The sequence below is a fragment of the Daphnia carinata genome, chromosome 5 (genome assembly GCF_022539665.2).
Source record: "Daphnia carinata strain CSIRO-1 chromosome 5, CSIRO_AGI_Dcar_HiC_V3, whole genome shotgun sequence".
In the NCBI taxonomy this organism is placed as follows: domain Eukaryota; kingdom Metazoa; phylum Arthropoda; class Branchiopoda; order Diplostraca; family Daphniidae; genus Daphnia; species Daphnia carinata.
The window spans coordinates 6617377-6644015 of NC_081335.1; the positions used below are offsets into that span (position 1 = coordinate 6617377).

The following is a 26639-nucleotide window of genomic DNA, read 5'->3' on the forward strand; positions in this document are numbered from 1 at the left end:
ACCACTTGACCTATTGCGATTTTGGTACTATAATATCAACTGTGGTTTCAGGTTTCAGTGCTTAGGAGCTTTGCTTGCTTTTGCGCAAAATATGCACGTCTCAACAGGGCATTCGAATTCTATTTTGCTTCCCGTAAGTAAAAAAAAATTATTTTAACCATTTTTTCATTATTATTCTGATTAATTTTTATGTTTATCGTATTAGTTATGTGACGCCTGATTTCAGTGATCGATCGAATCATACTAAATTTAAATTTCTTTCATACGGAATAAAAATCACGATTCCAGCAGAATTAAAAATCAGATTTACTTTAACCCTTTTGTTTCTAAAATCAAAATCAAGTATCAAATCAGGTTCAAAAATCAAAATCAAAGACAAATCCTGATTTTGCGCACCTTCGTCACGGTTGACGAAGTATTTCTCCGATTAGCTTTTTTCTGAACGGGGAACGCGATTGGAGCCAATCGGGGCTGATTTCTACGACCGAACGATTTTCGTTTTTGAAAATCACTGGTTGAAATTGATTCCAATCGCTTTGGTTATTATAGAAGTTTCACACAGCACAGTGCTCAGAATCTTTTCCCGTCGTATACGCAGTTTTCCACCGGAAAAGTAACGTTTACACAGAACCCTTACCGAAAGCAAGGTAATCATTTGATTTAAAATTGAATTAAAATTGTTGGGTGGTGTACTAGCATGTAAAATAACACATAATATTTCTCAAGAATTAATTAGAAAATGGGACATAGAAGCGGGTGGGCCCAGTTGGAACGCTAGGCTATTGAAACAAAAATTCTACCACTCGAAGTATCACAGAGATTTAGTTTTAAAAATTTGAGATATCACGAAATAGGGATGTTTATTTTTAGAAAAAATTTAAGGTCTTAGACTCAAAAAGTTTTCGAGTTATTCCAAAAAGGTTTTTTTTAAGCAACGTTATGTTACTTAAACTAATTAATTAGTAAAAATCCATTATTTTCATTAATAACAATTAGGATATATATCTTAACACACAATGTATGCTATTATAAAAGTTTAGCCTTCATACTAGCAACCGTTTTCCTATTTTAGTGACTTATTATGAAGCTAATTTAGAAAATTACCAAAATTCATAAAATAATATTTAGTTGCAACAGGAAGATCTAAAATATCTTTAAAAATGTAGAATAAGTTTTTTATATTGCAGTAAAATTTCATCGAAATACGTATCTCATATTCTGAGATATCGTCATTTTAGTTTCATCTTAAAAACGGGAGCTTCATTATGGGAAAACCCACGTTTCAACTGCTCAGACGACCTGTTGCAATTGCCCAAAAGGATTGGCAAATGAAACATTTGAAGGACCTCCAGTTTTTCACCCATAACAGCTGTTCAACTGTGCCGAACCCACCCCCTCCCCCCCCCCCAAAAAAAAAAAATTGTTACGTAGCTTAGATAACAGGCTACAAATCTATATATTTTTTTTACTTAGTTGGACAATTTTTCTATTTGTAGGGAACAAAAATTAGTTTTTTGTTCTAACCATCCCCTCTCTCCTCTACTTGTTTCCCTGGGACTTGCAGAGCTGGCATTATAAAAACTCCATCACCACCTCTTGCTGGGTTATCAACAAGAAAAACTTGTTGGTGGAGGGTTTAATGCCAATCCCGTTATTCCTAGGACAAAAAAGCATCTCTCATCTTCTGATTAGTTTTTGAGAAGGATTATAAGTTATTGCACCACCATAATTGTTAAACTCAATTTTAAATTAATTTATTACCTTACTCTCGGCATGGGTTCTGTGTTGACGTTCACCGTTAAGATGGGGGGGGGACTTCCGCATATGACTGGAAAATATTATGCAAAACTGCAGTGTGCAGTGAGAAGCCTCAAAAGAAAAAAAATGTTTAAGCTCATTGAAAAGCTTATGCAAATGATGATTCAAATAAAGTTGTATTCGGCTGATCACTGCTGATTTTACTTTGAAGACGTCAGCGGTTTTGATAGAAATAGGTGCTGCTCTTTCCCAATAAAAATGGTTGCATTTCTTCCGTGAAGTTTGGTAGCTGATTTACACTTACTAAAAATTGTATGGGATTTAAAAAAAAATAAAAGATTCAAACTCTAGTTAAAAGCAAAACCTTTATTTTTATTTGTTTAGAATTTTAAGTAGACCAATTATGAAAATAAAAATCAAAGCTTGGTTTTTTGCATTAATTTAAGTATTTTACGGTGGCAACCTTTTACTTACATTATCAGAGGAAGACGTACTGTCTAAAAAGTGATATATTTAAAAACCGGTAAACAAAATTTGTCTAGCGCGTTTTCTTTACATATTGCCAAAAAATAGCCGTCAATTTATTTGCGAATGGGTTAGTAGCTCATTCACCTAAATAATCTCTCCGAGGACCACTGTTATTGTTTTTCGGAGAAAGTAAGAAAAAAAAGCGTGTACACCCTTGGGCCTCAATTTTTCCCAAACCACAGAAACTCTCGTTATGCGGCCGCCCATTATTTTAAAAAATTTAATTCGCTATTTAAAAAATTACCAATCTTTGCGGTGTTTATAGCTCTAAAATTTTGTAGCCCATTGAGTTACTCGCTAGGGCTACGAAAATGTTTGATTAGGTGCAAAAAAATTTGTAGCTTATGCTACAAAGTTTCCTAAATACTGATTCAACATTAAATTTTAGGAATTTCAACATATGAAGAAATTCCGAATAATTTTTAAAATTAGAAAGTTAGACGAACCAAGCCTAGAATTTTTCAGGGTATTGTTTTTGTTTAGCCAATTGTATCCCAAACATCCGAATAAATGCATAAGATAAGCTTTATAATACCTACTTGTATGTATTACGTTATAATTTAAATTCTAAGAAATTTATCGAATCTCCTTTTCACATATTCATTTTCATTAATACTTTTTTAATTATACTAATTTAAATCAATTGAGAATTATGTATTTCACCAAATAAAGTTGCATGAATCATCGATGCCAAATCTTTTGAAAAATTTCTAAATATTTTTTTACCATCCAACGCTATTGAATCTATATTATGAATAGATATTTACGGTATAAATTAATCCAATGTGGCACAGCGACAAGGCACTTAAATATCGTTCGTAGTATCTGCAGTTCGAGCGCTATCGCTTTTAACTTTATAATTTTTTAAAACTCTAATACGTTTTGGGATGTGAACCTCCAAATTTTGGTAAATAAAAATCCTTTTAATTCTGTGCAACTTCGCACTGAGTTTAGGGGGCTTAAACGTATTATCTGTTAGAACACTATGAGGGTTTTTCACTCCAAAAATCGTTCTTATTTGTAATAGTGATCATGATTGCTTTTGTTCTTACTTCTATTCAATGACTTTCAAAGCCACTGCAATCAAATTTTAGGTTTCTGTAAGTATTAAGTTAACAGAATAAACAAAAATTTGTGAACTATTTAATATGTAGGTTTAAAAAATTAGTTTGGAATCTGCAAATAAATTCTTTTGCATCAAAAATTTTTTCCAAAACGCTTTGCATGCAAAAAATAAAAAATGGGCCTTCCAACTTGAGTTTAGTTTACTTACTTATAAGTTGAAAAATACAAGAAGCATTAATTATGATGAACTGGATTGGCACTATGAGATTTGTGAGAATGCAAGTTGAAGTAAAAAAAAATTTGTTTTTTTGCTTAGAACCACACTTACGCCACGGTTATGTTTTTACACATGAAATGAAATATTTCAAATTCTTTACAAATTTCCAGAAAAATATTCTATCAGACACTGTGTACCATCAATTTCAGTAAAACTTCAAGGTTTATTACAGAACAATAATAGTGGCACAGTTGAATTGATCTTAAGAAATGGCACTAAGGATTTAGGGTTCACCTTTGCAAATATATGTGAAAAAATAAGCATATTAACGTTTATGTGAAAATACTTTTTAATTTGAATGTAAGCGGCCTTACAAAATCAACACTGCAAAAAATTATAAGCGTGGCTCTAATACCAATACATTTCCTACATTAACTAACTACTATTCAGTTTCAACTACATACAGTATACCATAACATACCATGAAATAAGAAATAAGAAATTTTATTTTAGATTTAGATAATATTCCGTGAAAAAGGCATATTTTTCAAAAATAGATACTCTCGAAAAATGTCTAGAAAAATAATACAATTGTCTACTTTAATCTAGATATCTTTGTAGATTTATTAGCTCCGAAAATATGGACGACCTTTTTTAGCGGGACTTTTATTCAACCCATACAAAAAAATTTCTGAAGAGTTTAACCTTATATAACAACTGTTAGTCACAGAAATATGAAGCTTGTAACATTTATAGGAAAAAGAATATAAGTTGTTAAATAAAAAGAAATTTCGACGGAAATTTGTGTTTTCTAGAACATCATATCAGTGAACCATAACTTTTTAATATGATTAAATTTACAGATACTGTTGCTTAGTATGTTTTCAAGAATGAATTAAAAAATTATTAAAAGAATTTTTTTTTATTTAAAAGATAAGAAAAATTTCTAAGACGAGTTCTATTTTACAAAAGGGTTTTGATTCTAGCTTTCATTTTTTAGTTTTATCTTTCTAGCCCCAGCATGGTGTGGAATTAAAGTTTATTGGTAAAACTAATAAAGTAAACGGGTCTAAAGATCAAGTGTGCATAACACATTTTATTTTGGGGATAGGCAGTGTTTTGAAAACGTTTTATGTTCTCTTTCCTAATTTTTTTTCTCAAAATAAAAAATTGCATTGCTATTAATAAAATATTTTTGAAGTATTATTGATAATTCAAGGGCTACATTTTTTAAAATTTGCTGTGGTTTAATCGGCATCATTGTTCACTACCCAAAAAACCAGAAACACAAACGGCAATGATACAAGCTTATATTTGTTTTCTAGTTCATACTATAAAAGTGATATAGTTTTAAAGTGCTGATTTCTTTAATTTTGTAGGTTGCACAACATTTTGGCAATGGAAAAACCTTTGGAAAAACCCAACGTTTGACGGTGAATTTAATTAGTATTTTCCAGTTTTGCTGCTTTTCATTGCTACTCTTTGGTGGACATAGTGAAACACTTCAAGATAACGTGACCAGAGTAATGTAAGACCATGCATTTTTCAAGAAACGGCCAAAGTCTTTCTTTCATTATTCTTCCTTAAAAAATTTACATAAAAAAAATTCACTTGTTTAGAATAACTCTGCAAAAAATAAGTAAAGAAAAAGGCAGATAAATTGTCGAAAAGAAAGGGTTGTTGGTTCATTTATCATAATAAAGTCCGATGGCCATTCCCATTGCACTCAGAAAAAAAATTGTGACAGCCTTATCAGGCTACCACTCTTTACTTCTTTATAAATTTCTTATTACGCACGTTTTCTCCTATTTCTATCTCGTGACATTCAAGGCTAAGGCAGTTGTGTTTTCATTCAGAAGATATACTTCTGTTAACCTTCATCAATCAATTTACACGGAACACTGATGGTCGGCAATTGAATTAAACAGATAAAATCAAATACTTATAATTCTACTGAAATTTCTTCGAAAATATTCAGACATATCAGGCACCATGTAGGCCACTCCTATGAATACTTAGAGAATGATAGGCTACTTCGCAATGAAAGCAGCACGATAGTAAGATATGCGAATATGAATTTAAAGACTCGTGGTTCGACTACTACCGCGTGGAAAGTTTAACATTTTAAAAAACTGGGCTCAGCTTGGGGTGTCTCATTTCCGAAAATTTTTTGAAGTGGGCCATCTACTTTTGTTGCCTCGTTTCACATATAATAACAGATTAACTAATTTTTTTTTTCATTCTTTATTTTTGTTTTTTTGGGTTGCCAGATTTTTAAAAATAGCTGTAAATGCATTTTTTCAAGCATTAAAATTAATTGCGCCTCAGATATTTAATTTAAAATTATGTACTTTGCAAGAATGATAGCTTTCTATATGATGAACAACTAGCCTAAATTTGAATCTTATCATAAAAGTTTTTAAGGGTGCCAGTAATTCACAGAATCTGGATTGCTTTATCCTTACACAAAAGGGGCGCGAAGATATTGGAATTCGTCTGCCCCATGGCTTGTGATTCCAAACAACTCTGAGTTTCTTAACTCTGTGATTTTTCTCCTTGTATTGAAATGTAGCCTTGAAGACGTAACTGTGTAATTATTTCATTTGAAGTTAATTGCTTAGCAAGACTTAATCAGTTGCCATTGTGGAGAAGACTTCTTGAAAGATGCTTTTGCCTTTGTCGTTTAGTAGCGTTATTTGCTACGTCGAGCCTACTTATGCGCAAGTTATCAAGCCATTTCGATCCGTGCAACAGCCTATGTTGGATGGTCTGCCCTCGGCTGCGACTTCAGATTGGCGGCTCTTCTTGATTTTTCTGTCTGATGATGCCATTCGTTCTGTCAAACCTGCTGTTCTCTTGTTTTGAGCTCTTCCACTCAGGCGTCGAATTCTATCAACCCCGAGTGTTGTGGCCCCATCTTCCACGCCTGTTTTGCCCAACTCATTTTCATTTCTAGTGAGAGTTTCTTGACTATTAGTTCAACGGTGGTGCCGTAGTCCAGCTTATCTGCCTCTACCATCGCTTGTGGTGTGGCAACTTTTTCCTGTAATCTGAAAGAAAACTCGTACAGGGCCTGGTCACCTGGACTGCAAGTTGGCAAGGAAGACAATTCTTGAACGTGGTAGTTGACCAGTACGTACGTGTTTCCATAGCGTTGTCGTGGCTCAGCCAATGCGGCTGCATAAGTGTAAGGAAATAGCAATAGATACGACATTCTTCTTTTGACATTTGACCCTAATACGTCATTGAGGACTAATAGTTGCTAGTTGTCGGGCATTGCCGCTTGCTGGACAAAGCTCTAGTACGCTGTTACAAAACTGGGCCATTTCTTAGGGCTCCCGTTAAACGCGTTGGCTCTCATTTTTGCTCACGTACCAGTCCAGCCAAACTCCACTATTTATCAGGGGCGCTGATTGGTTTGCATATATGGATGACCATGCAAATACTGTCGTTCTACTGTAGTCTGTCGTGGATGTTTGATTCCTTGGGAGGCTAAGATGGTGGTGTGCTGAAACCGCTCCCTCTCTCTAGCATCTGCTATTTCTGCCATTCCTGGTAGATGTTTCATAGTCTCATCTCCGCTAAAAGCAATGTGTCTTCCATTTTTCTCTTTTCTTCAATGTTTAAATGTCTTAACTTCTCCTCCTCATTGCGCCGCTCCACCCATTGTCATTCCAAATCCATTCGCTTCTTTTTCGCCTCTTTCTCCTCGGTACCTCCTTTCCTTTCTTGAGCGTTTTCCCTTTTCCTGCAATTCTCGATTGGTCTGCCAATTCCGTAGCTTCCATGCAGCTTAGTGTCCTTTCATTTAGTTGCTTTTCTCACTCACGGCTGTTTTGAGTGCTCGACCTTCGCATATGCCATGTGCAGCTGTAAGTATCCTTCACTGAATTCAACCACGTGATCACAATGGCCCTCCACCTGCTTGCTTTCTGGTCCCAATTTCATAGTTTCTCGGATGCCCTGCAAAGTCTGCTTTTGCCACTTCTCCGCACTGTCTCCTACACTCTGAGTGACCTATAGCTCAATGGCACCCCACTACGGCCATCACGGTTCGCTCCGTTTGTGGGGTTGTCGCTCATCATTTTGATCTGTCATTTTGAGCCAAACGCGAGTTTCCTTTGAGACCGTATGACTGAGTTCGTCTTAAGCACAATGCAACTTTTCTGAGATTGTCCTAATATCACTTTCGTTCAAGATTAATCGCTTAATATCGTCGTATACAACAAATTTCGCCTGCCTTGTTTCAATTTGTTACATTCGTCCTAAGAAAAAGATTAAATAGGTTGTCCGTTCGATTTGTTGAAATTATCCCTCTACTTACAACAGAATTTTTTTTGATCATATGGTTAGTAAAGGAATTGCAGCCTGTTTTGCCTTGGTTAAGGCCTTTCCTTTTATCACTACGTACCTAAATATTACGTGCAGGCCTACTGCCTTCACCTGGATATTTATATCCGTTGCTATTTTATTCTTTCCTGTAATATCAGTAGCTTGTCTCGTGTTGACTCTCTGTCCTGCCCCTTGATTTCGTCTGCTCTTATTACTCCTTCTCGCCTTGCAAGGCCACTTCTAGCTCCTTCCCACCATAATTTTATTTTAACATAATTGATTATATTTTTTTTTTATTTGTTGATGTATATTTCATTTTTTCGTTATTTTGAAATATTTGGATTAAATGAACGATTAGTTATGAAAAAGATACACATTATTGTGTACAATTAGTATCTAATTATTAAATTTAGAAGAAAACTAATTACGTAGCCTACTGGTAGGCCTATGGGGTAAATGTAAACTAACTTTAGTTTTCAACGAGAAATTTAAGATTTCAATTCCACTAAGGCTCTTTTTTTTTGTTTTTAGTCGTTGTTAGACAAGTCTACCAATTTAAACGATAGCCAGATGGTAGACGGTCCACTTTACTTTCACTTTTGAAAAAAATAAGTTTTTCCGTCAAAATGGTTGCGACTAAGTCAAAGTAACATGCTTCGTTTTGTTGCTAATCGGTAGCAAAAGTAGGGAAAAAGTAGCCATAAAAGATGAAGAGTGTAGGGGAGAGCGGACCCAGACTGGACAAGTACCGGTCTGGACAACCGCAATAACTAGGAAGCGTATTTATGAAATGAAATTTTAAAAAATAGTGTGTGATATGAAATTCCATTCCACACACAGGCATAACTTTAAAAAAATGTACTAAAACTATTTGTGTAGTTGTCGCAAAAATTAAAAATACAGCTATTTTTTTCATCTTTTTTGGTTCTACATTTTTTCATATCGCTCGAAACCGACCTAATTGAAAACAACTGTCGTAATAATAAAAAAGTTAGTTCTTCCCTTTTGAATTCCCCGGTTAATTTTTTTATTTTTAGGATTGGTCGTTTAAGATTTATAAGCGATTTAAAAAATGAACTTCTGTTGGGAGATACTGGACATAGTTTTGGGGGTGATATCGGACGCAAACGATATTTGGGGACGGGGCTAGGTTGTTTAGTTACGGACGAGAATCGTAAACAAAGGCTTGAGAGTCTAGACTTGAGAGTTCAAAAGTGTTGTCCAGGGTTGGAAGCGGTTCTTTTAAAAAGTAACGCTACCGCGGTAGCGGTACTTCAATTTTCGCAGAAAGTACCGCGGTAATTTTTTTTCAAGTAACGCACGGTAACGGTAAAAAATTTTTTTGCAAAATACTATCAAACTCCAGGAAAATCACTTCTGTATTGATGTGATTTCATTATAACGAACTGCTGGCCCTTAAAACCAGTCAGCAATATTGCAGAGCCATTTTGCTTTATTTAGGTTTGCTTTGAGCCTTATCTTTTTCTTTCGAAGGAAACACTTATCGCTCTTCTCACAGTATCCTTTTGTTTTGACTCCAAGACGAGTGCATAGCATGCACAAGAAAAATCTAAATTTCGGTCTCTTAATGTAATTAAGCCCTAAAATTCGTAGGTTGCCACTCTACGATAGTTTTGTTTGAGTTTCTTTTAATGTTGCTGCAGTTCCTTGTGTTTTCAGTAAAGAACTACTTCGTTTCACTTTGAAATTCGTTTCACTTGTTAATGTCAGTTTCTTTGCATAGAAAATTGAAATTTTCAAAATTTTCTTTGTTATGTTTAATTGAAAGGTGTTTTGTGATGTTGTCTCTTAAGCTTATTAATCGACTAACATTTAGATTTCCTAAAAATCACATGATACAAGATCATATTACTTGCCTGAACAAGGAAAAGAAATGTTGTTGGAAAAAGTGTTGGTGTCATAATGAATTCTAGGCTTACAATTTTTACTGTTACACTGAGGAAACTAGGAGACTTTGGAAACATGAATAAAAAACGTTTTGAAATATTTTCGTGAAATGCAGTCTGCTAAAAACAGGAAAAGATTAATAGTCGCATCGCTAGATGGCGTAAAAGTACCGTTACCGATTTTTGGTATTTTTACTAGTGGTAACGGTAGCGGTAACCATTGGAAAAAAATACCGCGGTACTATCGCGGTATTTTTTTTAACGCGGTAATCCAACCCTGGTGTTGTCTGCCATCTCCGTTTGATAATGGCAATCGATAATAAATAAATACTTGATACTTAACAAGCCCCTCCTATTTCCATTTTTTTCAAGCTACTTTGTCCATTCCACCCCCCACTCCCAATCAATCATTGCCGGATTTCGATAAAATAAAATTTAGTTTAGGATTTTTTTAACACATACATAAATAGTTTAATGAAACCCGAACGTCATACTATTTTTTCAAAGCATGTATCTTCAGTATCTCAAGTTTTAAAAATCATATCTAATGTGGTACACCGGATGTCCAGTTTTCTCCGCTTAATTTTTTTTCCTTCAATTTTTTTCATGTTCAAAAAATGTATTTACGACTAAACTACTAAACACATTTGAATGAAAAAAATTGTAAACATACATTTAAGTACACTTTACAATATCATGCCTTTCAAAGCGCTAAATTTGATTTATTTTCAGATATAAAGACAAAATACGATTTATGTCCAATTTGGGTCCGCTCTCCCTTACATACATTATGCAAAAATTTTATTATCTTTGAATGAGAAGTAAAAAAAATTGCAAATTCTTGTTCATTCATGGCTTAAATCTTAATTCAGCATTAATCACTTTGTTACCACGATGTGGCGTACGGTGACAACCTTATTGCCTCGTGGTTAGAAAAATAAATAGACAATAAGTTTTTTTTCTTCAGTCAATCGGGGGACTGAAAGTCAATTTCAATGTAAAAGCAAGTCAGAATGTAGTTTAATTGCTGATTTTTTTTTGTTTGCACGTTAAAACAAGTAGGGTTTCGTAAGCGTATGTCGCATGGTGGTAAAAAACTGAATGTTGTAAAGATGAAAAATGAAGTATGGTTGAAGGGCGTGGGAGGTCAAAAACAAAAAATCAATAAATAAGGTAGCTAAAACCTCTACCATATAGTAAATGATGTGTAGAAACATCATATCGTATATCCTAAATAAATGCTGCGCTGTTTATCATTGCTGTGGCAGATGGTGTACCAGCTCTATCATGTAGAAAAGGACATTGTTTCGAAGAATTTTCAAATTTTAAAAATTAAAAATTTGTGGCTTACCAAAAAAATAGTTCTTAATTGGTGTCACTTTTCAGTTTTCACCCAGACATTTCTTTGATTGTCACCATGAAATACTAAAATTTTATTCGAAAAGAGTATCTGTGATTCAACGTCAATTTTTCTACGAATTCGCAGTAGGCTATTATTTTTTCTAGCTGTTTTGTAATACCAAAAAAATAATACAATTCGGTGAAGAACCATGATATGGGCAGTTGGGGCAAATTGGAACACCTTGTTTACCCTTCATAGTTTTCGCTTTCTTTTCATGTAATCTGCCAAACGTGTTGTATATTGTGTGCAGCAAAAGATAGAGGCTTACACTGTTAAAACAGTTACCAATCTTTGGAGTATTTGACCCCGAAAATTTTGTAACCTATCGAATTAGGCTAGTTGTAAGGGCTACGAAAATTTCCAAGTACATGCAAAAAACTTATGTTTTATGCTACAAATACCGATTATATATTAGATTTTAGGGGCTTAAACAACGGAATAAGCTCCAGAACATTAATTGGACAAATATTTTCTGGATTCGAAAAGTTGTAAGAACCACTCTTTTTGGGAATTAATTTGCATGTAACATGGCACAGTGGTAGGATACTGGAATAACAATTCAAGATTATGGAATTCGAGTTCTGTCGCAGACATATTTTTTTTGGAATTCCTTTCCGTTATGGTGAATGAAACACCAAACGTAGGTTAATAAAACTTATTTATTTGTTGTGCGATTCGGCACCAATTTTGGGATGCTTTAACCTAGTTGATCACACTATTATGGGTTTTTCACACCAAAAAATGGTTGAGACTTTTAAACAAAGAAACAATGGTTTGAAAATCGGCTTTCTGCAGTAATGTTTTGGATTTTCTTTGCGACGTTCGTACAAATTATTAATTAATAAAAGAAAATATCATTAATCAAATATCATGTATGGATCAACGTGTTAGACTTCGTTCAAAAAAAATTATCTTCATATCTTTAGCAGGTGTGCAATTTAATGAATACAACACGCAGCTTTTTAATTTAAACATAATTTAACGATATGGCATACACTTTCGGAATTGCATTTGTAAAATTTATGACTTGCTATGTTCTCGAATACAAAATGATAGAAAGCGGATTTTTGTTTGAACCTTTGAAAAGCGATTAGAAAATCGATGAGCGTAATAGTTGCCAAGGCACCATGGAGAAAAGAATAGAGGTGTTTTCCTGCTACTTCATGAGACTTAGTGTTAATATTTTTCTGGGTAAAATGTTTCGGGCCTAAAAAAATTTCAGTAATGTCTTAATAAAAGAAGACAATTATCTCCTTATCTGTACATCTCTTCTTGAAGAAAAGGTTCTATAAGCAATATTTCTTCTAAAGATAGTAAAAAAATAGTCTTTTTGTTCTTATCTTCTCCTGGCACAAAAGTATTGACGAATTCCAGCACCCAATTGAAAATGTGTTCACCAAATATTACTTGGTTTTGGCACCCTCGAATATCACAATTTAAGTAAATTTATTAGTTCAAAAGCTTATGTTATTAAATATAATATCGCTGTGATCTCCATTTAAGTTCGAAAAACCTGGACTTTTAGTTTGAAAGTTGTAAAAAGAGTGTTTATCTGAAATAAAACAACTGATTTTGTGGTATTATTTACAGATCGTCAAAAAAGCACCTCCCGCTCTGCGTAGACAATCTACTAGAGCAACAAGAATGGAACTATTCAAAATGGGAAAAATTCTTCTCAAATACTCCTCCTTCGTGTTCAAAAATCTACCGGCAGAGTGCATGCAAGCTGCTGCAGTACAACGCAGAACACACAGTACTTTGTCTAGATGCCATCAATAACCAGCACTGCTATCGAGATTATTGTAGAATAAAAAAAAAAAACACATATAGAAGTGTTTCAAACGAGCTACACTTTGTTTTTATGGGAGATTCAAGAATTCGACAGCAGTTTTTCAATTTTTTAAAGGTAAGAAAACCACAACTTTCTAATGTAGAGGAGGGTGGGCGTAAATGGAAAACTAGGCAATTGAAACAAAAATTTGATCAGTCGAAGTATGAGAGGGATTTAGTTCAAAAAATTTGAGATAACAGGAATTAGGGTCATTTATTTTTTAAAAATATTTTAGGCTTTCCTGCAAGTGGCTAAAAAAATTGGATGTACACAATAAAATTTTTATGGTTATTATTTCAGGGTATTATAATACCCTGTGTGTTTATGTGTTTGTTTCGCTATAAGTGTTACAAGTTTCCAAATTCACAAATTATTTTTCCTGTTGTTGTTCAGGAGTTTATTCCGGTATTTCAATTCATAAAGTTTAGTAGTGAATCGGTATTCGTAGCATAAACCATAATTTTTTTTGGCATCTACGTTCAAATTTTCGTTGCCCTTTCGAGTAATTCGATGGTTTACAAAATTTTCGGTGCCAAAACCCGAAAAATGGTTATTCGTTTTAACAGTGATGGATTTGCTGATCGGCAATACAGCTTCTCCAGTCTGCTGATTTCAATTACCCTGAACCTATTTTTCTCTGAAAAACGAGAGGACGTATATGAAGTCTGGCTGATCGACCGTTTGGCTTGGTTTTGGGGTATTCTTTTTTCAGTGTCGTCAAGTTCTGTGAAAATTCTTAATACTATTACCAGCTCTTATTTTTGGCTGAGATTTTACGTAAATTCGTCTTTTGATGAAATCATTTCTGGTGTTGAATAGCTTAAATTTCGGCTTACATTGCAGGCATAAACATGACCGCCCTCACAATAGCATCTTGTACTTCAGCAATTGTAGAAAAAACAATAGGGGGTAAAAGAGCGGAATAAGGGTAAAAGAGCGAATTTGGACAGCGTTTGGGCTGACAGTCTTTCTTATGGGGAATGTGTTTAAAGCCGTTAATTTAATTCGTTAGACATTTATGCTAACTCGGGACAGTATTATTTTTCAAAACTGATTCATTCAGTCGATTAAGTTTTTAATTCTGAATCAAATAGCTTAAGACACCGAGGGGTGCAACAGGAAAATATTGCGAAATTTATGTTTTCGATAACCAACCAAACTCACCCCAAACATAAAATATTGATTTTTTAAATTCTACACTTCTCTCTTTAAGTAGCCAATAGGTCATAGCTTCGTCGGTAAAGAACAAAAAAATAAATGTGATGGGAATTTTCGAGAAAAAAGCATTGAAATTCTCGCAAACGTGTCGTATTGTCCGAAATACACTTTCGGTTCGGTTAACAAAACAAAAATCGTTTTCAACTTACACTATCCTAACCAATATCGCCGTAATAATGTTCCTAGGCTGTTTCTTAACAATGCGGCTAAATTTGTTCCTACTGCAGACATACAATATTCATCTAATTGGTGGCTGATTTTACTCTACTTTTCCATAAGCTCCCATGACACTAAATCTGGGCAGCAGACTATATAGATATGGATAAGTTGTACACGAAAATCTATAACATATTAATAGCACAGCCATAAAGCTTTGGCCTGCAAATTCGAGAGTCGGTGGTTGAAACTTATATAGTGACGTAATATTTATGGTTTCAGCTTAGGCTACTTTTTGAACCATATGGATTTCTTACTTTTTGCAACAAAGATTCTGAATTCCTTTTATCTTCCAAAGCTAACATTTTTCCAAATAATACTGTCATCGCTGGGTTCGCCTAAATTCTGTTTATTCGTCACCTTAGTCAACTTACAACATACGTATAACCTGTGATTGCAATTTCCACGTTTTTTTACATAAGCTCCCGTGACGCTAATTTGAGACAGCAGGGCCATAAACTAAATAACATGGTAGGCTTTGTTCAACAGTGGCCTATACGTACGGTGTTGGAGTACCTACTAAGTCAAAAGTTATTGGTTCAATACCATTTGGGTATCATGTCTGTTACCTTTTCTTTATTATTTATTTTTTATCACATTTTGTGGGATTTCGTACAATCACCAAAGACACCTTACATAAATGCAATATCAACCAATACTGGTATCAAGAGATTCGTTTAAGTTTGCTCTACATGGCTGTTGAATTTGCCATGAAAATCATGTGATAATATTTAGCTAACCGGTGATTGCAATCCTAATGATTTTTACATAAGCTACCGTGATGCAAATCTGGGGCAGCAGACTACATACTAAATGACATGTTATGCTTTTCCACCAAAATGTGTTAACAATGGCATAGTCGTAAGACGTTGGATTGCCAGCACGTAGGAGGATGTTTTTATACCGTAAAAGCAATACAGTAAAAGTCCAATTTCCTCATTTTGAATTTTTCCATATTTGGTGAGATATTTTTAAACCACTAAAGACACCTTAAACTAACGCAATATCGACAAATATTGCGATCAATAGATTCATGTTTTCTCTACATGGCTGTTGAATATTTTATTAAAATCATGTGATAATATTCAGCTAATTGGTGATTGCCATTTTTATGATTTTTATATGAGCTCCCGTGACGCTAATTTGGGACAGCACACTACATATGAATGACGTTCTATTCTTTTCTATTAGCCAGTCGTAAGATGTTTTATTGTTAACTTGAAGGTCGATGGTTCAATACCAATATTTTACACGAAATCCTTATTTGTAAATTATTCTGGACATTTTAGCACATTTTGTGAGATGATGGTTGAATCGCTAGTCAACTTAACTAACACAATATCAACAAATACGGAGATCAATAGATTTGTTTAAGTTTCCTCTACATGGCTGTTGAATATTTCATAAAAATTATGTGATATTATGTGAAATTATTCAGGTAATCGGTGATTAAAATTTTTATGGCGAGTTATACCATTTATAAGCGTTAAAGAGGACCATGGCTCTGTCCTAAAAATTGGAATGCAAAGCAAAGGTTTGATGCATCGATAATATTCGGGGACAAGTTTTAGTCATTTTTTTCATTCCTGGTTTATTAACGCATTTCGTGCTATATTTTTGAATCGCAAGCTGGTAGGAAAAACTGCTGAAAAAGGAAAAATTAATTTAGCAATTTTTTCTTCGTCAGCATATGTTTACTGCTATATGGTAGTTTCCTAGCATTTTGCAAAATAGGTATTTAGTTTTAAACGCTGTATGGCTTGAACTATAGTCCCCGTAATCTCGAGGTTAGTGCTTTAACTCTAAGCTCAATAACTGTTACAGTTAAAACTTCTATTTATAAATAATATTTGAATGAAACCCCAAAATGCGGGCAGAAACTTTTTTACTTTTCTGAGATTTTATTAGACATGTAGGCGAACATCTCCCAAACTACATAAATTCTCTGAATGAATTAATAAAACACAAAATTAATCTACAGTTTCTGAAGATTAAACCTCAGACTCTCTTTTCACTAGCCCCTAATTCGCCTATTAGATGTCCTAATAGAACCTCTTTATTCGAAATTAGCAGGGGCCGGGCCTGTGTCCGAATTCAGTCTTTTACTCTATATTGGCTGACAGGACTATCAGGTTCTCTTTCAACAAATTCCACAATTCCTATACTTGAATGTCCTCTTCTTCAATCAATTTTACTTCTTTTTTAAAAACAAGACGGAATGAGTAGCAAATATTAAACTACAATGAGGTTTAGCAAAGGACGAAACGATCAGCCTTAATGTAAAGGAGTTTTTGACCTGCATATCTATTACGTATTACAGTTTTAAGCCATATTAGTTCAGTGTAACTATCAAAATTACGTAGGAAAACCACAAATTCTTGCCTAATTAGATAATTGTTCGAGGTCGCTAACTAGCGACTGATGGACAATTGAGATTGTCGTACAAGTGGCGAGACCTGGATCTATAAGGTGTTGACCTTGTATTACCCAGCTGATTTTTCAAAGTACAAAAAAAAAACAAAAGAAGAAGTCACCTCAGGCCATTAGGACAAACGCCCCTTCAGACCTATGAGGCTTTCAAAATAAGGAAGGAATAAACACAATCCATGTAATCAACTTGCAGGAATTCGGTCTAAATTGGTTGACCAGTCTGATGCCTAAGTGGACGATGGCTGGTTTCTGCCACTTCCACCATTTCCTCTCCGGAAACTATAAATGAAAAGAGAGAGAGAAAAAGCATTAGAGAGCTGGTTGGGACGGTGGGTGGGAAATTACTATAGATCCAGGTCTCGCCACTTGTACGACAATCTCAATTGTCCATCAGTCGCTAGTTAGCGACCTCGAACAATTATCTAATTGTCGTTCAAGTGGCTCGACCTGGATCTATAAGGTGACTTCAAAGCACAAACCCTGGACCGAGAGCCTAACAGATTCCCTGCCAGCATTCGCTACCGATGCGTCCGCAGCCGGGCGACGGTAAAAACGCGTGAACGTCGATTCCGAATTCCAGCACCCAGCGGATAAAATAACATCCGTTGGTACTCCCAAACCAACCGCGTTAGACGCGGAAGCACCCCTCGTCGAATGGGCGGAATAGACAGCCGTGTCCACCCCCGCCTCAGACAAAACCGACTTTATCCACCGCGCTACCGTTGAGGCGCCTATTGAACAGTGAGGAGGACGTAGCGCCAACAGCAGCAAGTTCGATTTCTTTCCTACGCGAAACCCTTCAGACGCTGAAATGTAGTCCTTTAGCGTCTCAACTGGACAAGCCAGCGTAACGGGTTGCAATCTCCTTAACGAGAGGACTTGTAGCGGGGAAGCTCGTTGCGACTTTCTTGGTTTGGTTAAGGCGAACCTTACTTGATTATCTTCGATTGCGATAGAATCCTTGACGATGCTAGCCAGCTCAGACACTCTGCATAGAGTTGAGAGGGCTAATAGGACGGCCAATTTCTTCGACAAACCTGAAAACGACAGCTCGCTGTTAGGCCCTAAAGATATTAAGTAGTTTACCACGAGATTTACATCCCAAAATCCTGTATACTTTGGGCTCGGGGGTTTCCGGTTATACGCTCCCTTCATGAGCTTCACCACGAGAGGGTGTTTGCCGATGTCGACGTCGTCGATCCTGCCCAACGTCGAAGATAGCATCGAACGGGCGACATTTATCGTCCTATACGCTTTCCCTTCGTCTACCAACGATGATAAGAATTGTAATACCTTAGCTAGAGGTGGAGACACGGGATCAACGTCTTCTCGAACACACCAACTGTGCCAACTTTTCCATGCCGACTGGTAAGTAGCTGATGTGGTCCTACGGGCTCCCCCCAAGAGAAGCTCGACCACGCCGTCCGAAAGTCCGCTGCCTTCAAGTCGTCCCCTGACAATCTCCAGGCGATTAGCAGCAGTGACTCCGACAGCGGGTGTAGCTGGCCCATCGGTCCCCACAGCAGCTTCTCTTTCGGAAGAATCACCGCCGGCTCGCAAGCCAGTTCCAATAGCGACGGGAACCATGGTTGGGCTGGCCAATGTGGAGTCACTAATGTCAGCTCCGCCCGCTCCTTCATTATCTTCATCAGACACCTCTGAATCAGACAAAACGGCGGGAATGCGTATGCGTCTATACCGGCCCAGCCGATGGTGAACGCGTCTACCGTCAGTGCGCCCGGCTGACGGCCCCAGCTGACAAACTGTCCTAGCTGGCTGTTCCAAGCCGAAGCGAACAGGTCTACCCTTAGGCTCCAGCGAGCTCTCAGGTTGTTGAACAATTTCGGGTTGAGTTTCCAATCGCTCGAGTCCAGAGGCGCTCTTGATAGCCGATCTGCAATTACATTTTGCGCACCGGGAAGATACACAGCGTTAATAGTGATCGCGCGCGGCTCACACCACGCCACGATCTGCGCACTTATTCGACATAAGCCCTCAGACCTCGAGCCGCCTGACTTGTTCACATAGTGAACCGCCGTGATGTTGTCCATCATCAACCGCACCGATACCCGTGAAGCTAGTTCTGTAAAGGATTTCAGAGCATAAAGGGCCGCCATCAGCTCTAGCTCGTTGATGTGGCGGTATCGGTCATGCTCTGTCCATGGCCCTTTCGCTGTGGCGTCGTTCAAGACTGCGCCCCACCCTGAGCGGGACGCGTCTGAAAAAATGATTAAGTCGGGCTCTAGAGTCGAAAGCGGTCTACCGTTGGATCTTTCCACATTGGACGCCCACCAATCTAGATCAGAAATCGATTCTTCGTCCAATCTAATTTCTGCCGCTAAATCCCCCTTGAATCGTGCCGATTCCTTCAAAAACTGTCTTTGGACACACCTGTAGTGGCCCTGGGCAAAGGGAATCGCTTGTATTGCCCAGGCTAGATTACCCAAAATCTTCGCCAGCTCTCTCAAAGAGACGGAGCTAGCGGCGCTAGCCTTGCGACACATCTCAACAATCTGACGCACCTTTTTGGGTAGGAGGGAGAGAGCTAATTTGTTTGAGTCCACCACGAGGCCTAAAAATTCTCGCACCTGCTCGGCCGTGCTTAGCGATTTTTCCCAATTGACCAAAAACCCACATTTCTGTAGCAATTCTACCGCCAAAACAAAATCGCGCTCCGCCCCCTCCTTGGACTGATTCAATATAAGAAAATCATCTAAATAAACTACAATCCTAATTCCTTTTCTCCTCAAAAAAGCCGCCACCGGTTTCAAAATTTTAGTGAATGTCCAAGGGGCAGACGAAAGCCCGAAGCAAAGGCAAGAAAACTGGAAAAGCGACCCTTCCCACATAAATTGCAAAAACTTTTTGTGGTCTGGGTGGATGGGAACGGTAAGGTACGCGTCTTGGAGATCGATCTTCGTAAAAAAGTCTCCCTTCCTTATCAATCCTTTCATCACACTTACGCCTTCCATTTTAAAATGAAACTGTTGCACAAATTTATTAAGGTTTTTTAAATTAATAATCGGTCTATAACCGCCCGAGCTTTTAGGAATAACAAAAATACCGCTCACAAAGCCCATGTAATCTAACGGGATCCTTTCCACGGCTCCTTTTGCCAAAAGGGATGTTACCTCCGCCTCACAGGTTGCCCTCGTTTCTGGACTGAAACGCATATTAACACCGGTGGTAGACTGAGACGGTAAATTGATAAAGGGAATCTTTACTCCTAAAGAAACCGAATCCAGAATCCACCTATCGGCTGTAAGCGATAGCCAAAAGGAAGCGAAATCTCGCACCCTCCCACCAACAACGTTACCTGATATCGGCGGCGACACAGTAGTTGATAAAGTATATACAACCGGAGAAACTAACCTGGAACCGCGGTTGTACGAGCTGGGTTTCGAGCCTCGTTTGTTGAAGCTGCCTTGCAAGTTAAATCCGGATCCTGATCTCCCGCTCCTCGAGCCACGTTTGAAACCGCTGGTTCTGCTGGGCCTATAGGACGAAGCGGGATTCGACCGCCTTCCCCCAGGTTGACCTAGAGATTTAAGTTTTTGGTCATCCGAAGCGTCTCTAACCATACTCCTGAGGAAAGTACGGCCGAAAAGAAGTGCACATTCTTTTGGTTTAAATCGACCCGATTCGGATAGCAAGGATTCGAACCGGGGGTCAGTCTGGCGCAGCACATTTTCTCTCCTCTGGGCCGTGATATTGTGGAAGGCATGGCCCCATAACTGCAGAGCTGATTCTGCTGCGCTGACAAGAAGCGGGTCGATAGCGGCTGCATCAGAAGTGGCGCTTCCCCACAAATACAGCAGCGGTTTGGCAATATCTAAAATTTTATACTGAGAGGCCACGAGGGCCTTCTCTTTAGCCTCCGCCTTGCTAGCTTCCCCTCCTCTTACTTCCTTGAGTCTACGTGCCATCGAAGGGTCCAGCTTCGGGACCTGCAAGTCGAAGGAACTTTTTTCAAAGCAAGGCACGAAATTCTCTCGTAGCTGCCTGGACTCCGCCGGTTTTAGAGTTGAAGTCATCCAGCTTCGAAGCTCCTTGGAACGAGCTTTGTCGAGCTGAAAGCCCTTCGGGAGAAGGGGTTCTTGCTCCTGAGCACGGGAAAGGTTTCCGGCACTTCCTACTTCCAAATCCGACTCGATCCTCTCAGGCGGGGCTGTCACTTTGCGTTGGTTGCGAGAGCGATCGACCGAGCGGCTGCTACTGCGGGCGTGATCGGATGAGGGACTCCGGTTTCGGTAACGATTGCGACGGTGCGTCAAGCCAGCTGAGATCTCTCGACCACGTACGATCGATCGGCTACGCGAGCGACTGCGACTCTCGCTTCGGTCTCGGCGTCTTCCCCGACGGTCCAACTCTCGTTCCACGTCCCTCTTTCCTTTCTCGGCCCGTGGGTAACCGCGCAAGCTGCGATGACGGTAGCTTGCTGCCCTCGAGTCGGAATCGGATCTTGAAATACTCGACGAAATACTAGAAGAAGACGACATGTTGTCACTTTGAAAGCTGAAAAAGGTCTGAAGGGGCGTTTGTCCTAATGGCCTGAGGTGACTTCTTCTTTTTTTTTTTTTTTTTGTACTTTGAAAAATCAGCTGGGTAATACAAGGTCAACACCTTATAGATCCAGGTCGAGCCACTTGAACGACAATTCTTGTTTCCCAATACAGTTCTTCTCTCTTAATCCGATTCTATTAAGATCATAAATGCCCTCATTTGAATTTATTTTAATTTGAATTGAATTGAATTTTAATTTGAATATGATGAGCACGATAGTCATGCATTTTACATAATGATGTATACTTTATTTTCTGTATTTTTTTTCCTTAAAAATGTGGGATGCACGAATACTTTTTCGAGTTGACACCCCACGCTTATATGTTAAGTAGTGTTAGCAGCACGCTGTAAGAAAAAGTACATTAAATATGGGAACTTAAAATTATATAAATTAAATTTCCCCAATTACATAATTATAGAATTAACTTTAAAACAAAATCTTTGAATAATTAATTACAAATTTTTTTAAACTTTTCATAAATTGTTATTTTTATTTTACAAGCCTAATTTTTGTTTTAAACTTCTAGTAATCAATTTACGTTGAGTTCATCAAATTAAATAGCCGTATTTATTCGGATATTTGGGATGTGAGCCCAAATGTGAGCCCAAAATCAACTGTGTTGTTCGCTTGTGTTCTTATCAAACTCGTTTCGCTATTCTTCTATTTTTTTCTTTTGTTTGGTTTCGTTTCGTTATTCCTTTGGTTAACTAAAAGAATCACATTTTTTGTATTTTTTTTATCATTTTTGTATGGTTTTTTCAGATTGCTAGATAGTTTTTCCTTGATAAAACTAATGAATAGTGTGGAGGGTTTGAATGTATTGATAATAGGGGAGGTAGACTACAATTGGAATGCTAGGCAATTGAAACAAAAATTATACCACTCGAAGTATGATAGGGATTTTGTTCAAAAAATTTGAGATAATAGGAATTAGGATTGGTTATTTTTAGAAAAAATTAGAAGCTTTAGACTCTAAAAGTTTTCGAGTTATCCCCAAAAAAATTTTTTTACGGCCCATTTGTAGTTTTTGCCTAGACGACTTTTTCTGTTTAACCCCTTAAACGATAGACGAAATTATAAAAAAAGGTCTTAAATCATTCCTAATTCATTTTTCTATAAGCTGATCACATTATTTTTTTCCTAGCTCGTTTCTATATCCTATAAACATTAAAACTCCGTAAAGACCCCTGCTAGGGGCAATTGGAACACCGTTTTCCAATGCGATTTCCGTATGCGAGTCCCCCTTACTGTAGTCTGGCAACGGTGTTATAGCCCTATGCAGCGTATTAGCCGAAACTACCTAAATTCATCAAATAATTTTTAGTTACTACAGAAAGTTATAAAGTATCTCAAAAAATAAAGATTAAAATTGTTTGTATTACTGTAAAAATTTCATCAAAATACGTATCCCAGATGCTGAGACATCGTCATTTTGGTTTCTTCATAAAAATGGGAGCTTCCTTAAGGGAAAACCCACGTTTCAATTGCCCAGAGGATTGGCAATTGGAACATCTTGAGGCACCTACAATTTTTTGCCCATAAGAGAGGTTTACCTGTGCCGAACCCCCTCAAAAAAATTATTTTTATGTAGCTGAGATAATTGGCTACAAATCTATATATTTTTTTTAGCTTAGTTGGACGATTTTTGTAATCGTGGGGAACAAAAATGAGTTTTTTGTTCCAACCATGCCCTACCTCCCCTATGTATATATTTCCAGTATAACGACCGGCTAACTACTTGAAACTATTGGCGCGATAGTTAAAAGAAGCTCCAAAAAACAAATTGTTCGTGTGTCGTGGCAGCAGTTTTCGGTACTTAGAAGTTCGCAAGTAAAACTTGGGCGATCCCCAGCTGAAAACCAACTTTAAACGAGAAAAAGGGAACAAAAATTCAGAAAATAATTTTTATTAATTTGCAAATCAGCTTATTATTTTTTAAATCAAACAACAAAGGGGTATTTCATGATTCTTTTGTGGTTTCGTTTCCGCAGTAAGAACAACCCAAAAAATTTTGAAATCCAAAAATCATATATAAACTAATTGACATGTAGTTAAAACTACCTACAGTATTTAGGTAATGTTGTATAAAATAAGAAGTGTTACCAAATATTCTTTTTTTCCTAAAACTGGAATTGCATAATAATTAAAATTGGTAATCATTTTCTACAGCGCACAGTCATTCCCACTGTCGCAAGGTAAATATCGTTTTTTGTTTTTGAACTACGACTAATATTTTACCTGCGGAAGTAGCCTAACTGCTGAATCTTAAATATGTAAAGAATTACAGGAAAAAAATTCTGGGGGCCTCTAAGGCCAGCAATTACCAGGCTAAACTAGATATAAAACAATGTGATCGAAGTTTGTGATCGTAGTTTGTGACCTTTTTTTTAACCCGATGTTAAACCCGGCTACAAAAAACAACGGTATTCTATCATCGATACAAATAACATGAGGTCGAGAGCCAAGATTCACTCGACAACGCGATTTCTTTTTAACATTATTAATGGTGTCTGTTTTGTCAACATTGTTAATGGCTGTTTACTCATTTGATTTTTGTGCAATGCCGCCAAAAAAAAAGATTGTTGTGTAGCTTCGCTAATTTGCTATTGCTACACAATCGAGTATTGCTTGTTTGAATGTGATCAATACTTTACTCGCGGGACAAGAAATATGTTTAGCATTTCAGTTGTCTCCAACCTCTCCTACGTTCCAATTATTTTCAGTTGATTCCCGATTATGATATGAAGACGAAACCAGACCCAATGCCAGACATGATCCATGAGGATGTGAATTTCATCAGTGACATCCTCGGAATACGGGTGTCGTTTTATTGGCGTCCTCTCATCACAGATAACGTAACAGATACTTTGAGACTATGGGCTTCGCCGCAAACTAGACGTCCATTCATGATTGTCCTAAGTATGTAGCTCAACAGCCCAAATGTTTTGTAAATGACCTATATGATTTTTTTAAAGGTATGGAGTTACATCACATGTTGAAAAATAACGGCGGCGACTATCTGCTATACTTAAGCAAATTAAAGGAACTCAGCTCAATCTTAGGTCAATTTGGTAATAGTAGCCAGATCATATGGTTGCACCAATATCCGACAATTGATCCGAAACATGACGAAATATTTTCCGACAAAATCTACCATTACAATAAGGATATTCGACAAATATTGAAGTAAAAACATAGCTCCGCTTGACATATTCGAAATGCATCAAAAGTAACAAAATGATTGTATAGAAGCAGTAGCATATTTTCGTTTTATTTAGTAGTAGAATTTATGGTTAGACAGATTTTTTTATAGCCTGCAAGACAAAATCACGAGGGTAGGGGAAGGACGCAACTGAAAAAGGGTTTCCCAAAACGGAAGCTGCTTTAATCGACGAATAATACACGTGATAGCATATGAGTTTTGCTGAAATATTGTAAACAAAGCGGTAAAGAAAATCGTGTCCATCAGTAATTTGGCCCCACCTCTCCGTTGCCGATCACCTTATTCCACACCAGACATTGCCAGATTGTTCCTGCAAATTCCAACCCTTTGATCAGAGTCATAGAAACCGGGTTGCTCCACGCTGTGTTGTAAATGCCACAAGTCACCGGTTTGCGGTGACTTGTAGCCAAATTCTGGCAGTTAAATAGCGAACCTACCGGTTTTGGTGGAGTACTACACGGTCCCAACCAATGAGCTATGTCCTGCCAAAATTTCGACAGCCAATCATAGCAGACCCGCCAAACGAGGGGGAAGTTGAAATGGAATCAGTAGCCGTAGAACACCCCTCCAGCAGTTTGTACTTAGAGTAGTCGGATGGCCAAGTCAAGCGTATCTTTCAATTTAAAATACGCCAAATTTACTTAATAACGGCCTGTCAGCGCGCAATACCTCCTGGGCCTAAAAATAAATTGCCAGAGGGGCGTAATACCCCAAACCGTCTTTCAAGCATGGCCTACTATAATAACGGCCTGTCAGCGCGCAATACTTCTTGCGCAAAAAACTAAATTGTCAGAGAGGCGTAATAGATGTAATACTAATATAAAATGACGTAATATATTATTAATACAGAATTGAAATGAGTGGAAAAACAGTGGAAAGTAGAACCTAGCGCAGCGCGTGGCTAGCATACGTTAGGATAAGAAAATACAGCGACTATATTCGAACTCGGGTCTCCCGCATTGCATTCGGGGGTGCTATCCACTAGACCTTTCTGCAGGTATTTTGTTTACTTCAGGATGTGAGGATATCTCTAGATCTAGTCAACAGATGGCTCTTTAACGCTGCCAGCTCCGCCCACAAAATCGGTGAAATTTTAGCCAAAAGTCACCGCAGACCCTTGTGGCATTTACAGCACAGCGTGGAGCCACCAGGTTTCTATGACTCTGCTTTGATCGGCAAACTGAACTCTTTTTTGTGGCTTTCCTTCCCAAAAAGGCGCAAAGAAAACAGTTAACAAATTTTGTCTATCGCGTATTCTTTACATACTGTTCATAAAATAAAACACATTTATAAAGAAAAGGGCTAGTAATTTATTCACACACTATCCTCCCAAGGTTACTGCCCTTGGTCTCCAAAGGTACCATCCTCACTCCCTCCTTAAAAAAAAGCCAAAAACAAAACACCGTGGTCATAGAATAGAACTAAGAAAACGGGAGCGTGATTTTCATAGTATTAGGTTTGCGAAAAAGTGAGATAAGAGGGGTTTTTTTTTTTTAAATTATTTTTCTCGGGGCGCAATAGCAGTGATCTTCGGATAATTTATAAATAGAAATGAAGTATTAGTCCTTTTTCTTCACAAAGTGTTTAGCATTTTCTTGACAAAATATGAAGAAAACACTTCAACTAATTTTGTTTACTGTTTACTTTACACATTGCTTTAAACAGATAATTTATGTTTCCTTTTAGGGTATATAGCGGTATTCGCATATGGGATTCAAGCAACCAATTCGCCGTAGAATACATTCGTGGGTGTGCTGTTCATTCGCAACGTGAAACTGTCGGAGACTTCTCACTTCAGTACACTACCTGTAAAGATTTTATACATACTGGTTATACAGCTCTATCTTTGGCGACTCAACTTCTGTATAATGATTTTTGTAACATAAAATTGTACGGTAGCATAAGAAGTTCTATTTAAATACTTGATAATAAAACGGTGTAGGTAGTA

The 26639-nt window shown here is 37.2% G+C and overlaps 1 protein-coding gene across 2 annotated transcripts; it reads left to right on the top strand.

Moving 5' to 3' along the window:
* On the top strand, nt 1-26639 carry LOC130703048 (N-acetylneuraminate 9-O-acetyltransferase-like). 2 transcript variants are annotated; one of them, XM_059495317.1, is made up of 4 exons: nt 1-133; nt 4948-5096; nt 12800-13115; nt 26378-26639. In XM_059495317.1, the coding sequence occupies exons 1-4, from the start codon at nt 92-94 to the stop codon at nt 26384-26386; spliced, it is 516 nt and encodes a 171-aa protein (XP_059351300.1). In that variant the 5' UTR covers nt 1-91; the 3' UTR covers nt 26387-26639. The 2 variants fall into 2 exon arrangements, with proteins under 2 accessions (XP_059351300.1, XP_057380652.1); XM_057524669.2 differs by lacking the exons at nt 1-133; nt 4948-5096; nt 12800-13115 and adding exons at nt 24210-24387; nt 24444-24654.